The following is a 13129-nucleotide window of genomic DNA, read 5'->3' as shown; positions in this document are numbered from 1 at the left end:
TCTATGGAAGCCACCCTCCACTAAAGGGAAAGTGCAAGAGAATTACCTATTGTTTAAATCAAGCTTTTATATTTCAATTTTTTTTTTTTTCCTTTTTACACAAATTTTTTTTTCATTTCCACATCACAATTTTAAAGAAAACAAAATCTTGCAATTTTTACCCTGACCACTAGAGCTATTCTAGTCTCACACTTCCTGTCCCAACAATAAGATTTCAGCAGTCTCATCATCATCAGAGGCAGGATTACAAAGACAGACAACCTCTCTATGTACAGCTGGTAACACAGGATCCACCATTCACAATAGGTGATGTCACAGCTCACCTCCTCCTCCTCTACAATGACTGAAAACACCTCTATATACAGTAGATAACACAGGGTCCACTATTCACAATAGGTGATGTCACAGCTCACCTCCTTCCCCTGTACAATGACTGATAACGCCTCTATATACAGCTGGTAACACAGGATCCACCATTCACAATAAGTGATGCCACATCTCACCTCCTCCTGTACAATGACTGATAACATCTCTACAGTTGTGGCCAAAAGTATTGACACCCCTGCAATTCTGTCAGATAATACTCAGTTTCTTCCTGAAAATGATTGCAAACACAAATTCTTTGTTATTATTATCTTCATTTAATTTGTCTTAAATGAAAAAACACAAAAAGAATTGTCCTAAAGCCAAATTGGATATAATTCCACACCAAACATAAAAAAGAGGGTGGACAAAAGTATTGGCACTGTTCTAAAAATCATGTGATGCTTCTCTAATTTGTGTAATTAACAGCACCTGTAACTTACCTGTGGCAGCTAACAGGTGTTGGAATAACTAAATCACACTTGCAGCCAGTTGACATGGATTAAAGTTGACTCAACCTCTGTCCTGTGTCCTTGTGTGTACCACATTGAGCATGGAGAAAAGAAAGAAGACCAAAGAACTGTCTGAGGACTTGAGAAACCAAATTGTGAGGAAGCATGAGCAATCTCAAGGCTACAAGTCCATCTCCAAAGACCTGAATGTTCCTGTGTCTACCGTGCGCAGTGTCATCAAGAAGTTTAAAGCCCATGGCACTGTGGCTAACCTCCCTAGATGTGGACGGAAAAGAAAAACTGACAAGAGATTTCAACGCAAGATTGTGCGGATGTTGGATAAAGAACCTCGACTAACATCCAAACAAGTTCAAGCTGCCCTGCAGTCCGAGGGTACAACAGTGTCAACCCGTACTGTCCATCGGCGTCTGAATAAAAAGGGACTGTATGGTAGGAGACCCAGGAAGTCCCCACTTCTTACCCCGAGACATAAAAAAGCCAGGCTGGAGTTTGCCAAAACTTACCTGAAAAAGCCTAAAACGTTTTGGAAGAATGTTCTCTGGTCAGATGAGACAAAAGTAGAGCTTTTTGGGCAAAGGCATCAACATAGAGTTTACAGGAGAAAAAAAAGAGGCATTCAAAGAAAAGAACACGGTCCCTACAGTCAAACATGGCGGAGGTTCCCTGATGTTTTGGGGTTGCTTTGCTGCCTCTGGCACTGGACTGCTTGACCGTATGCATGGCATTATGAAGTCTGAAAACTACCAACAAATTTTGCAGCATAATGTAGGGCCCAGTGTGAGAAAGCTGGGTCTCCCTCAGAGGTCATGGGTCTTCTAGCAGGACAATGACCCAAAACACACTTCAAAAAGCACTAGAAAATGGTTTGAGAGAAAGCACTGGAGACTTCTAAGGTGGCCAGCAATGAGTCCAGACCTGAATCCCATAGAACACCTGTGGAGAGATCTAAAAATGGCAGTTTGGAGAAGGCACCCTTCTAATATCAGGGACCTGGAGCAGTTTGCCGAAGAAGAATGGTCAAAAGTTCCAGCAGAGCATTGTAAGAAACTCATTGATGGTTACCGGAAGCGGTTGGTTGCAGTTATTTTGGCTAAAGGTTGTACAACCAAGTATTAGGCTGAGGGTGCCAATACTTTTGTCTGGCCCATTTTTGGAGTTTTGTGTAAAATGATCAATGTTTTGCTTTTTGCTTCATTCTCATTTGTGTTTTTTCATTTAAGACAAAATAAATGAAGATAATAATACCAAAGAATGTGTGATTGCAATCATTTTCAGGAAGAAACTGAGAATTATCTGACAGAATTCCAGGGGTGTCAATACTTTTGGCCACAACTGTATATACAGTAGAAAACACAAGATCCACCATTTACAATAGGTGACCCCCAACCACTTTTTTTTTTTATAATTCCCTAATAAGGAGTATCGGACAATGGCGGCCCCTTTGGACAAACATTCGCAGGGTGGATAGGACCTGAACACCACAGGGTATTGATCTACGGGTGCCCCCAAGTGTCAGCGCACAGTTCTTCTGCCTCCCCTTCCCCAATGTTATTATTGCATTCAGCCTGGATACAATCAGACTTCATACATTGTAACGAACACACAAAAAAAGGAAAATAAATGATAGCTTTTGCAGAAAACGTAGAAGCAGAGCGGTCCTGCCCCGAGTAATAAACGAGCTGCTGACGAGCGGAGAAAAATACATTCTGCTAAATGAAAGTCCTCGGAGCGCGATGGGAAATTACGCGTCAATAAATATGCATTTACTTGCTGGAAATAAGAACAAGCAGTCTCTGACATTAAAAGTATTCCTGCATTAATCAGCGGCGTGTCGGGCGCTTGTCATGGCGGGAGGCATCGCTCGTACATCACGGCGACGATAAATGGCGAGGAGAGGTGAGATAAGTACTGGAGATTAATGGGCGCTAATGAGGAAGAAAAATTATTTCGCCAGGCGCTCGCATTCTCAGAAAAAAAAACAAAAAAAAAAACAAAAAACACAAGAACATCTTTCTTATGTGCGCCTCGTCCGATCCACCGGTCACAATACAGACAAGAAGAGGAGGCGAGAGGACATCATGGCCGTCATCCCCACGCGTGGCGGTAAAGAGGCGACCGGTGACGGGAAACCTGATGGAAGTCACCTTCAATCTGTAGCAAAACCGCAGGTGCAGGCTGTCAGGGCATGCTGGGAGCAGTAGTTCTATCACAGATGGAGAGATAGAAGACCAAAGCTTTAGAGATAAAAAAAATAAACCAACAACCACTTTAAGATATTTTCCTATTGTTTTTTTTTCACTCCACTGAATAATTAAGGAACCACTAGCAGTTTTTTTTTTTTTTTTTTATAAAGCAAAACAATGGAAAATGCTCCAAAAAACATCTGAGTGTCTTTGGAGTTTTCCCGCCAGAAGAATAGACCGGTAACTTGTTTTAAAGGGAATCTGTCACCGGATGTCGGCGGCCTATGTAAATGGCCTGTGTCCGGTCCGATGGGCAATGTTTCTTCTTTCTTTCTCCACCCTATCTGTGGCCCCCGTCCGCGATCTTTTCCAGAATTAGAGTTGTTCTCCTCCACAGTTCGCGCTTGCGCAAAGCAATCTTGCCTCGCGCAGTATGGTTTGCCCAACTGCGGGCAAAGCCAAAAATCATTACTGCGCATGCGCCGGTACACTAAGTCCCGGAATCATAGCCCGCCAACTTTCGGTGACAGATTCTCTTTAACCGCTTGGAGATTTTAGAAACCTGGAAAAAAGGTAAAAAAAAAAAAAAAAAAAAGTATTCAAAAGACTGAACGTGTGCACAGCCACTTGTTTTTACATAGATTTGTGTTTATTCTTAGAATCGTTTTGTGAAAAGTTTTTCACGCAGTTTCCGCCTGAAAGTGACATTGTGTTGACAGTCATATTCAGTCTTTTCGACAAGAATGTTCAAAAAAAAAAAAAAAACGGCAGGAAAAAAGGGCAGCTCACTGGAATCCATTGTAAACTGGGTAAAGTCCAATCAAAAGGCTGCAAAGAAAAATGAAATTTAAAAAAAAAAAAAAACACAACCTGTGTGAACATAGCCTTAGACCGTGTTCAAACCTTGCAGGTGTGGGGCAGATTTCCACTGCAGTAAAGTTGCAATATTTTGCAACACTTATAGAAACTAGCAGCAATCAGTGTATTTTCTGTTTTGGCAGAAAAAAAAAAAAAAAAAAAAAAAAAATCTATGAGCAGTCTGAGCTCTTCACACCGGCCGGGAAATATCTCCGCTCTATATCCATACGTTTATCTTTCACGCTGATCTCCGCTGTTGCGTATCGATCAGGTTCCCACCATTTCTCCGAGCGGCTTCTCGCTCCACACAACAAAGACTTGACAAATGTCATTACAGCGAGGGTGGCGTGCGGCCCGGATCCACCGTCGTCGCTTTACAAGCGGCACGTTTCTCTGTCATTTGCATAGATTAGAACCAATGAATATTCAGATTTTCGACAGAGCAGAACGCGTTGCCAGGAAAACCCGTCCAGATTAATCACTGCAGGGGTTATAGCAGCGATAAGCTGTTGCACTTCTCCTATATAACTGGTGGAGGCGCCACACAACACAGCGGCCTGATGATTATTACTCCTTCGTAGAACATCTCAATATGATCAAGAGCAAAGAAAACAAATCACTCATTGTACAGGAGGAGGAGGAGGTGAGCTGTGACCTCATCTAGTGTGAATGGTGGACCCTGCGTTATCTACTGTACATAGAGATGTTATCAGTCATTGTACAGGAAGAGAAGGTGAGCTGTGACATCACCTATTGTAAATGGTGAATCCTGTGTTATCTACTGTACATAGAGGTGTTATCTGGCATTGTACAGGAGGAGGAGATGAGCTGTGACATCACATATTGTGATTGGTGGATCCTGTGTTATCTACAGTCTATAGCTGTAGTGTTTGTCATCGTACAGGAGGCTGAGGCGAGCTATGATATCACATTGGGAATGGTGGATCCTGTGTTAACTACTGTATATAGTGGAGTTACTTATTGTAATCCTGTCTGTGACGATAATGAGACTGCTGAAAAGTCATCTCTGCAGAACAGAAAGTATCAGACTATTCTGAAGCTCAGTGGTCTCAGGTAAAAGCAAGATTTCACTTTTTCAATATATATATATATTTTAGAGACTAGAGATGTTCAAATCAATATGCAACTAATCAAATTAGTTTGAAGTTTCCCAAAAAGTCACAGAATCAGATTAGCAACGTTTATTTCTCAGTTTGTTGTTATGCCTCGTGACCCATTCGCTTTTTAGGACTGGAGGAGCCAGGCGGAACGATTTCTATTTCTTTCTCATTTTAAAAGGCGCAAAAGAAGAGAAGTCGCTACAGGAATTTACAAAACTTTAAAAGTCTCAGATCCTGTTGGGACACGAGGACGACTTTACCTGACGGGGAATGTGGGGAAAAAAAAAAAAAAAAAAACGCTCGGCGGTCTCAGTGACAGGTCATCAAGAATAAAGTCATGAAAAAAAGACCAAAACCTCCAGCCGAGGAGTGAACTTATCATCATAGCAACTGATGGGGAACTGCAAGGAGTTTGGGGATGGGGATCTGCAAAGACAAATTGATAGGGGTTGTAGATTGTGAGCCCCAATGGGGACAGAGATGTTAATGTCCGTAAAGCGCTGCGGAATTAATGGCGCTATGTAAATGAGTAAAATAAATAGATAGATAGGAAGGGACGTAAAGGAGAATATTCCCATTCACTGACAGCAAGCAGAGCTGGGGAGGAACTGAAACACAAAGAACATCGGAAACGCGCAGACTTGATTACACAACGATTTACTTATAAATTCCAGAAGAAAATGGAAGAACAATGTAACCCCCGCACCGCCGCCCGCAGGATTCTATTCTTGTCCTGACCTGTCGCCAATTATCATCTGCCCCATTCCGACACATTGGGGTTCGTTATCCCAGACGACTCCGCAGACACCCCCCACCGAGCGGAACGCGGCTGTTTCTTTGGTAACGACTCTGCAGATAATTAGGATTCTCTCCGAACAGTAAAGCAAATATCACGGCAGCAAATAACCCAGAAATATGAGAAAAATCATCATCGTCTCGATGTCCGGCCCATAAATACCAGCTGCGAAAATATCACTCCACCCCACGCTCGTCCTCCAATATTTACTCATCTTCCCAGACTCGAAATAGCGCCGTCCGAGCGGAGTGGAGAGCGCGGCCCAAAGTAACAGCCGGGATCACAAACACTCCAGACCAGCAGCGAGGGAACTACAACTCCCAGCAGTTTTTTGTTTTTTTGATGGCAAAATTAATTAACGCCTTTGCGCCATTTTCCGTTTTGGACTTTCTCCAGTTCGCTCGGTGTGGGCGCAGTCTGACACACCCCAATGTTTTCGGGTAACTCGTCACCCGAGATGTTTTTGTTCTATAGCAGTCTGGTGGGTTCTCTCTGGTGCAGCTGAAGACGAACGAGACCCCGAGAAGAATACAAAGTCTGTGGAAAAGTGGCAGAACTTTTCGCTATACAATTAGCAGGACCTCGATAAACTCATCACCACCGGGGATTATTAGGAGGGTGAGGGGGCGAAAACACAGCAGAAGGAGGAGCGCGGGTCACCGCCATGTAGTGTGCGGTATACCGCGGAAATCACCCTGCACAGAAGGTGGGAAATGCCTGTATACGGCCTGCAGACCACGTGTATACAGACGGCCCCTGTGTTATATACAGGTGATAAGCAGGATATGGCCACAATGTAATCAGTGCGATCTGGAGAGCGGCCGCTCGGCTGTACTAATAACTGGGTATGGGGTTATATACAGGTAGAAGGGTATACAAGTAGGGGGTGGTATATACAGGTAGGGGATGGTACAGGTCTGTACCTTGGATGTGCTGATGGATGCTATATACAGGCAGGTGCAGTGTACACAGTATATACTCCGGTCAGTACCTTGGATGTGCTGGTTGATGATGGTATATACAGGTAAGTGCAGTATATACAGATAGGAAGCAGTATATACAGGTAGTAGGCAGTGCAGACAGTATATACAGATAGGAAGCAGTATATACAGGTAGTAGGCAGTGCAGACAGTATATACAGATAGGAAGCAGTATATACAGGCAGGTACAGTCAGGGCTGTGGAGTTGGAGTCGGTATAACATGGACCGACTCCTAAAATATATAATAAATTGGGTACAGTAGTTCAATGCAGAATGTGCTGAATATTTTTTCATTGGAATTTGGGAAAGTTATGAAATGTCCTATAAATGGCTGTTCTATTCCTGATCTAAGGCTACATTCACACACAGCGTTTTTGCTGCGTTTTTTGAGGATACGTTTTTCAGCTGCAAAAGCAGATCATCTTTTTGAAGAACCGCATCACCTGAAAGGTTTTTGAACTCATAGATAATGTTTTCAGATTAGAAAACGCCACACAAACTGACATGCTCATTCAGCCCAAAAACGGATCCTCACAAAACCATGTGTCTGAATGTCATATCTTGAAACCCATTGACTTTGCTGGGATGCCCAGAGTCACTGCATTTTACTGCAAAAAACGGATCCGCAAACCGCTGTGTGTGAATCATGGCCGTAGCCAGCGAGGGGCGGGGGGGGGGCAGCTCCCCCCCCCCCCCCTAGAAGCAGGGGCACGCACCTATCAAAACTCACTTGTATGCTGCAGTGCCCCCGTCCTGCTGCAGTGCCCCCGTCCTGCACCAGCTCCAGACTGCAGGGGGCAATCTCCCCTCCTCTGTCCTGTCTTCTGCAGTCTTCACCAGAGAGAGGAGGGGGAGGGGTGCCTGCCCTGCACAGGATCCGATTCCTGGGCCCCGAGCTGGAGAAAGTTGTGCACACGCTGCAGCTGGCAATAAGAGAGCCTGCAAGAGGGACATGCTGGAAATCTGATTGGAAAAGTGAGGAAATTGGTTATTGCTGCTAGAACCCCTAAAATCGATTGCATCTTGAAGAGACGTGCTGGGAAAGGGGCAATTGTGGATCACGCCACTCGGTGGGGCAGCACCTATTTAATGATTGAGCGATTGCTGGAACTAAAACCGCTTCTTTAAGATATGGCGAACCCTCAGGTAACACTAAATGAAGGTCAATGGACACAGGTGGCTGAATTGAAGGAATTGCTTAATCACCCATTTACCGTGACTAAAAAATTACAAGCTGAGGATTTAACTCCTGGCATTTTCATAAGGGAGTGGAAGAACTTGCTATTTTGCCTGTCCCAAAGAGGAGGTTTCATCACAGATGGCATTTCTGCTTCAATGAAATGGAGAGAGACACAGCTATTGGAAAATAAAAATTTTCTGGCAGCTGTTTATGTGGACCCGAGTCACCGTATACTGCTTGATGATCAACAGCTTACTAAAGGAAAAGAAGCTCTGACTGAGGTAGCAGTTAGGATGAGTGGCCTACAGGAGGACTGCCAGGCGCAAGAGGACTCGGGTCCTGCCAGTGCTACTGCTGCCATATCTTCATCCTCATCAGATGAGGAGTTTGATTTCGACAAGTATTTGGATGACATGGAGCAGGCAAAGCTTTGCCGCAAGGAAAAAGATTTCACTCCAGCAAAATGTTTCACTTGCTCTCAAAGAAATAGAAAAATTCAACCGTTCATCAAAACTGACTGTGCATGAGGCAATTCCTTTATACCCGGAAATTGTTAGAGATGTTGCCCATGTGGTTACGGCTTTGCCACCAACCCAAGTTAGTGTAGAGAGGTTGTTCTCTGGCGGTAAAATTATTAGGTCAGATTTTAGGTCATCTATGGAGGATCTGATGGAGGCAATTCTATTTCTTAGAACAAATTCATAGACTGCACAAATGTTATTTAGTATGTTTTTGTTGAAAACTGTTTTTTGCCACTTACATAGTTGATTACATAGTGATATATAAATATTCGATATTACATATTTACAGTTTTTTGTGTTCTAAAGTTGTATTCCAATAAATAGATATTATGTTCTATCTAAATATCTTGATTATTGGATCATAGAAATGATTAAGTGTCTGATGTTCACATTGTACTAGAATAAATTTTTCACTTAAATATAAGTAATATATGTGGGAGTCGGTGTAAGGGAAATTGAGGAGTCGGAGTAGCAGGTTTGGCTTACAGACTCCACAGCCCTGGGTACAGTATATAGGTACAGTATACACAGTATATACAGGTAGGTGCAGTATACACAGTCTATCCTCCGGTCGGTACCTTGGATGTGCTGGTTGATGACGGTATATACAGGTAGGTGCAGTATATACAGTATATAGGTGCAGTATACACAGAATATACAGGCTGGTGCAGTATATACAGTATATAGGTGCAGTATACACAGTATATAGGTACAGTACACAGTGTATCCTCTTGTCGGTACTTTGGATGTGCTGGTTGATGACGGTATATACAGGTAGTAGTAGGCAGTATACACATTATATACAGGCAGGTGCAGTATACACAGTATATAGGTGCAGTACACACAGTATATAGGTGCAGTATACACAGTATATAGGTGCAGTACACACAGTATATAGATGCAGTACACACAGTATATAGATGCAGTACACACAGTATATAGATGCAGTACACACAGTATATAGGTGCAGTACACACAGTATATAGGTGCAGTACACACAGTATATAGATGCAGTACACACATTATATAGATGCAGTACACACAGTATATAGATGCAGTACACACAGTATATAGATGCAGTACACACAGTATATAGATGCAGTACACACAGTATATAGATGCAGTATACACAGTATATAGATGCAGTATACACAGTATATAGATGCAGTATACACAGTATATAGATGCAGTATACACAGTATATAGATGCAGTATACACAGTATATAGATGCAGTATACACAGTGTATCCCCGGTCGGCACCTTGGATGTGCTGGTTGATGACGGTATATACAGGTAGTAGTAGGCAGTATATACAGGCAGGTGCAGTATACACAGTATATAGGTGCAGTACACACAGTATATAGGTGCAGTACACACAGTATACAGGTAGTAGTAGGCAGTATACACAGTATACAGGTGCAGTATACACAGGGCATCCTCGGTCGGTACCTTGGATGTGCTGGTTGATGACGGTATATACAGGCAGGTGCAGTATACACAGTAAACACAGTATATAGGTGCAGTATACACAGTGTCGGTACCTTGGATGTGCTGGTTGATGACGGTATATACAGGCAGGTGCAGTATACACAGTATACACAGTATATAGGTGCAGTATACACAGTGTCGGTACCTTGGATGTGCTGGTTGATGACGGTATATACAGGCAGGTGCAGTATACACAGTATACACAGTATATAGGTGCAGTATACACAGTGTCGGTACCTTGGATGTGCTGGTTGATGACGGTATATACAGGCAGGTGCAGTATACACAGTATACAGGTGCAGTATACACAGTATATAGGTGCAGTATACACAGTGTCGGTACCTTGGATGTGCTGGTTGATGACGGTATATACAGGCAGGTGCAGTATACACAGTATACAGGTGCAGTATACACAGTATACAGGTAGTAGTAGGCAGTATACACAGTATACAGGTGCAGTATACACAGTGTCGGTACCTTGGATGTGCTGGTTGATGACGGTATATACAGGCAGGTGCAGTATACACAGTATATAGGTGCAGTATACAGGTGCAGTATACACAGTATACAGGTAGTAGTAGGCAGTATACACAGTATACAGGTGCAGTATACACAGTGTCGGTACCTTGGATGTGCTGGTTGATGACGGTATATACAGGCAGGTGCAGTATACACAGTATACAGGTGCAGTATACACAGTGTCGGTACCTTGGATGTGCTGGTTGATGACGGTATATACAGGCAGGTGCAGTATACACAGTATATAGGTGCAGTATACACAGTATACAGGTAGTAGTAGGCAGTATACACAGTATACAGGTGCAGTACACAGTGTCGGTACCTTGGATGTGCTGGTTGATGACGGTATATACAGGCAGGTGCAGTATACACAGTATATAGGTAGTAGTAGGCAGTATACACAGTATACAGGTGCAGTATACACAGTGTCGGTACCTTGGATGTGCTGGTTGATGACGGTATATACAGGCAGGTGCAGTATACACAGTATATAGGTGCAGTATACACAGTATACAGGTAGTAGTAGGCAGTATACACAGTATACAGGTGCAGTATACACAGTGTCGGTACCTTGGATGTGCTGGTTGATGACGGTATATACAGGCAGGTGCAGTATACACAGTATATAGGTGCAGTATACACAGTATACAGGTAGTAGTAGGCAGTATACACAGTATACAGGTGCAGTATACACAGTATACAGGTGCAGTATACACAGTATACAGGTGCAGTATACACAGTGTCGGTACCTTGGATGTGCTGGTTGATGACGGTATATACAGGTGCAGTATACACAGTATATAGGTGCAGTATACACAGTATACAGGTGCAGTATACAGTGTCGGTACCTTGGATGTGCTGGTTGATGACGGTATACACAGTATATAGGTGCAGTATACACAGTATACAGGTGCAGTATACACAGTGTCGGTACCTTGGATGTGCTGGTTGATGACGGTATATACAGGCAGGTGCAGTATACACAGTATACAGGTGCAGTATACACAGTATACAGGTAGTAGTAGGCAGTATACAGGTGCAGTATACACAGTGTCGGTACCTTGGATGTGCTGGTTGATGACGGTATATACAGGTGCAGTATACACAGTATATAGGTGCAGTATACACAGTATACAGGTGCAGTATACACAGTATATAGGTGCAGTATACACAGTATACAGGTAGTAGTAGGCAGTATACACAGTATACAGGTGCAGTATACACAGTATACAGGTGCAGTATACACAGTATACAGGTGCAGTATACACAGTATACAGGTGCAGTATACACAGTGTCGGTACCTTGGATGTGCTGGTTGATGACGGTATATACAGGTGCAGTATACACAGTATACAGGTGCAGTATACAGTGTCGGTACCTTGGATGTGCTGGTTGATGACGGTATATACAGGCAGGTGCAGTATACACAGTATATAGGTGCAGTATACACAGTATATAGGTGCAGTATACACAGTATACAGGTGCAGTATACACAGTATATAGGTGCAGTATACAGGTAGTAGTAGGCAGTATACACAGTATACAGGTGCAGTATACAGTGTCGGTACCTTGGATGTGCTGGTTGATGACGCTCTCCAGCCGCTCCAGGCGCTCGATGATCCTCAGGGTGTCCCCGGCTTTGTCCTCGGGGGGCTCCATCTTCGGGCGCTCCGGGGGCTCCTGGACCCGCACGTAGAGGCCGGCCATGTAGTTGGTGACCCAGCCCACATAGAGCAGGCACAGCAGGTTACTCATGCCGCTCAGGATCACGCAGGTGGACACTAGGGGTTTGGTTTTCCGTGTACACAGCATCCTCGGTTGCCTCCATAGAGCGGGGCTGAGGGTCCCGGCGACCACAGAGTACGGGCGGCGGTCAGGGCAGCGGGGGTCCCGGGAGCAGAGCGAACTCTCCGCCGCTTCTCATCACACTGAGCGGGCACCAGCTTCCAGGAGAGGAGTCCGGGCACAGCGGGCATCATGTGACAGCTCGCCCGGCCAATCAATGCTTCAGCGTCCGGATACCTGTCCAATCAAAAGCGACAGGGGCGGAGCTAAGCTTGGGGCTAAAACCTGCTTCTCTCTCCGCACATTCCTGCGCTGAGCGAGCGGACACGATACCAGAGAGAGAGAGTGAGTGAGTGAGGAGAGAGAGTGTGAGTGAGGAGAGAGAGTGTGAGTGAGGAGAGAGGGTGTGAGTGAGGAGAGAGTGTGAGTGAGGAGAGAGTGTGAGTGAGGAGAGAGAGTGTGAGTGAGGAGAGAGGGTGTGAGTGAGGAGAGAGGGTGTGAGTGAGGAGAGAGGGTGTGAGTGAGGAGAGAGAGTGTGAGTGAGGCGAGAGGGTGTGAGTGAGGAGAGAGTGTGAGTGAGGAGAGAGGGTGTGAGTGAGGAGAGAGTGTGAGTGAGGCGAGAGGGTGTGAGTGAGGAGAGAGGGTGTGAGTGAGGCGAGAGGGTGTGAGTGAGGAGAAAGAGTGTGAGTGAGGAGAGAGAGTGTGAGTGAGGAGAGAGAGTGTGAGTGAGGAGAGAGGGTGTGAGTGAGGAGAGAGGGTGTGAGTGAGGAGAGAGTGTGAGTGAGGAGAGAGGGTGTGAGTGAGGAGAGAGGGTGTGAGTGAGGAGAGAGTGTGAGTGAGGCGAGAGGGTGTGAGTGAGG

General features: G+C 44.5%; 1 protein-coding gene across 3 annotated transcripts in view; it reads right to left on the bottom strand.

Moving 5' to 3' along the window:
- The window catches only part of GALNT18 (polypeptide N-acetylgalactosaminyltransferase 18), a 253671-nt gene extending 241231 nt beyond the window's left edge, over positions 1-12440 (bottom strand). For 2 of the 3 annotated variants that reach the window (XM_073578381.1, XM_073578382.1), the window contains exon 1: positions 9055-9514. In XM_073578381.1, the coding sequence (XP_073434482.1) occupies positions 9055-9499 (445 nt within the window). In that variant the 5' untranslated portion in view covers positions 9500-9514. Of the gene's footprint in view, positions 1-9054; positions 9515-12052 lie in introns of those variants that run through there. The other variant, XM_073578383.1, reaches the window with a different exon arrangement.
- Positions 12441-13129: the final 689 nt, after the last annotated feature.

The sequence above is a fragment of the Dendrobates tinctorius genome, unplaced genomic scaffold (assembly GCF_039654945.1).
Source record: "Dendrobates tinctorius isolate UK_male_01 unplaced genomic scaffold, ASM3965494v1 ptg000059l, whole genome shotgun sequence".
Taxonomy (NCBI): domain Eukaryota; kingdom Metazoa; phylum Chordata; class Amphibia; order Anura; family Dendrobatidae; genus Dendrobates; species Dendrobates tinctorius.
The sequence above is the reverse complement of the archived record's forward strand: the minus strand, read 5'-3'. Positions and strand labels throughout refer to the sequence as shown.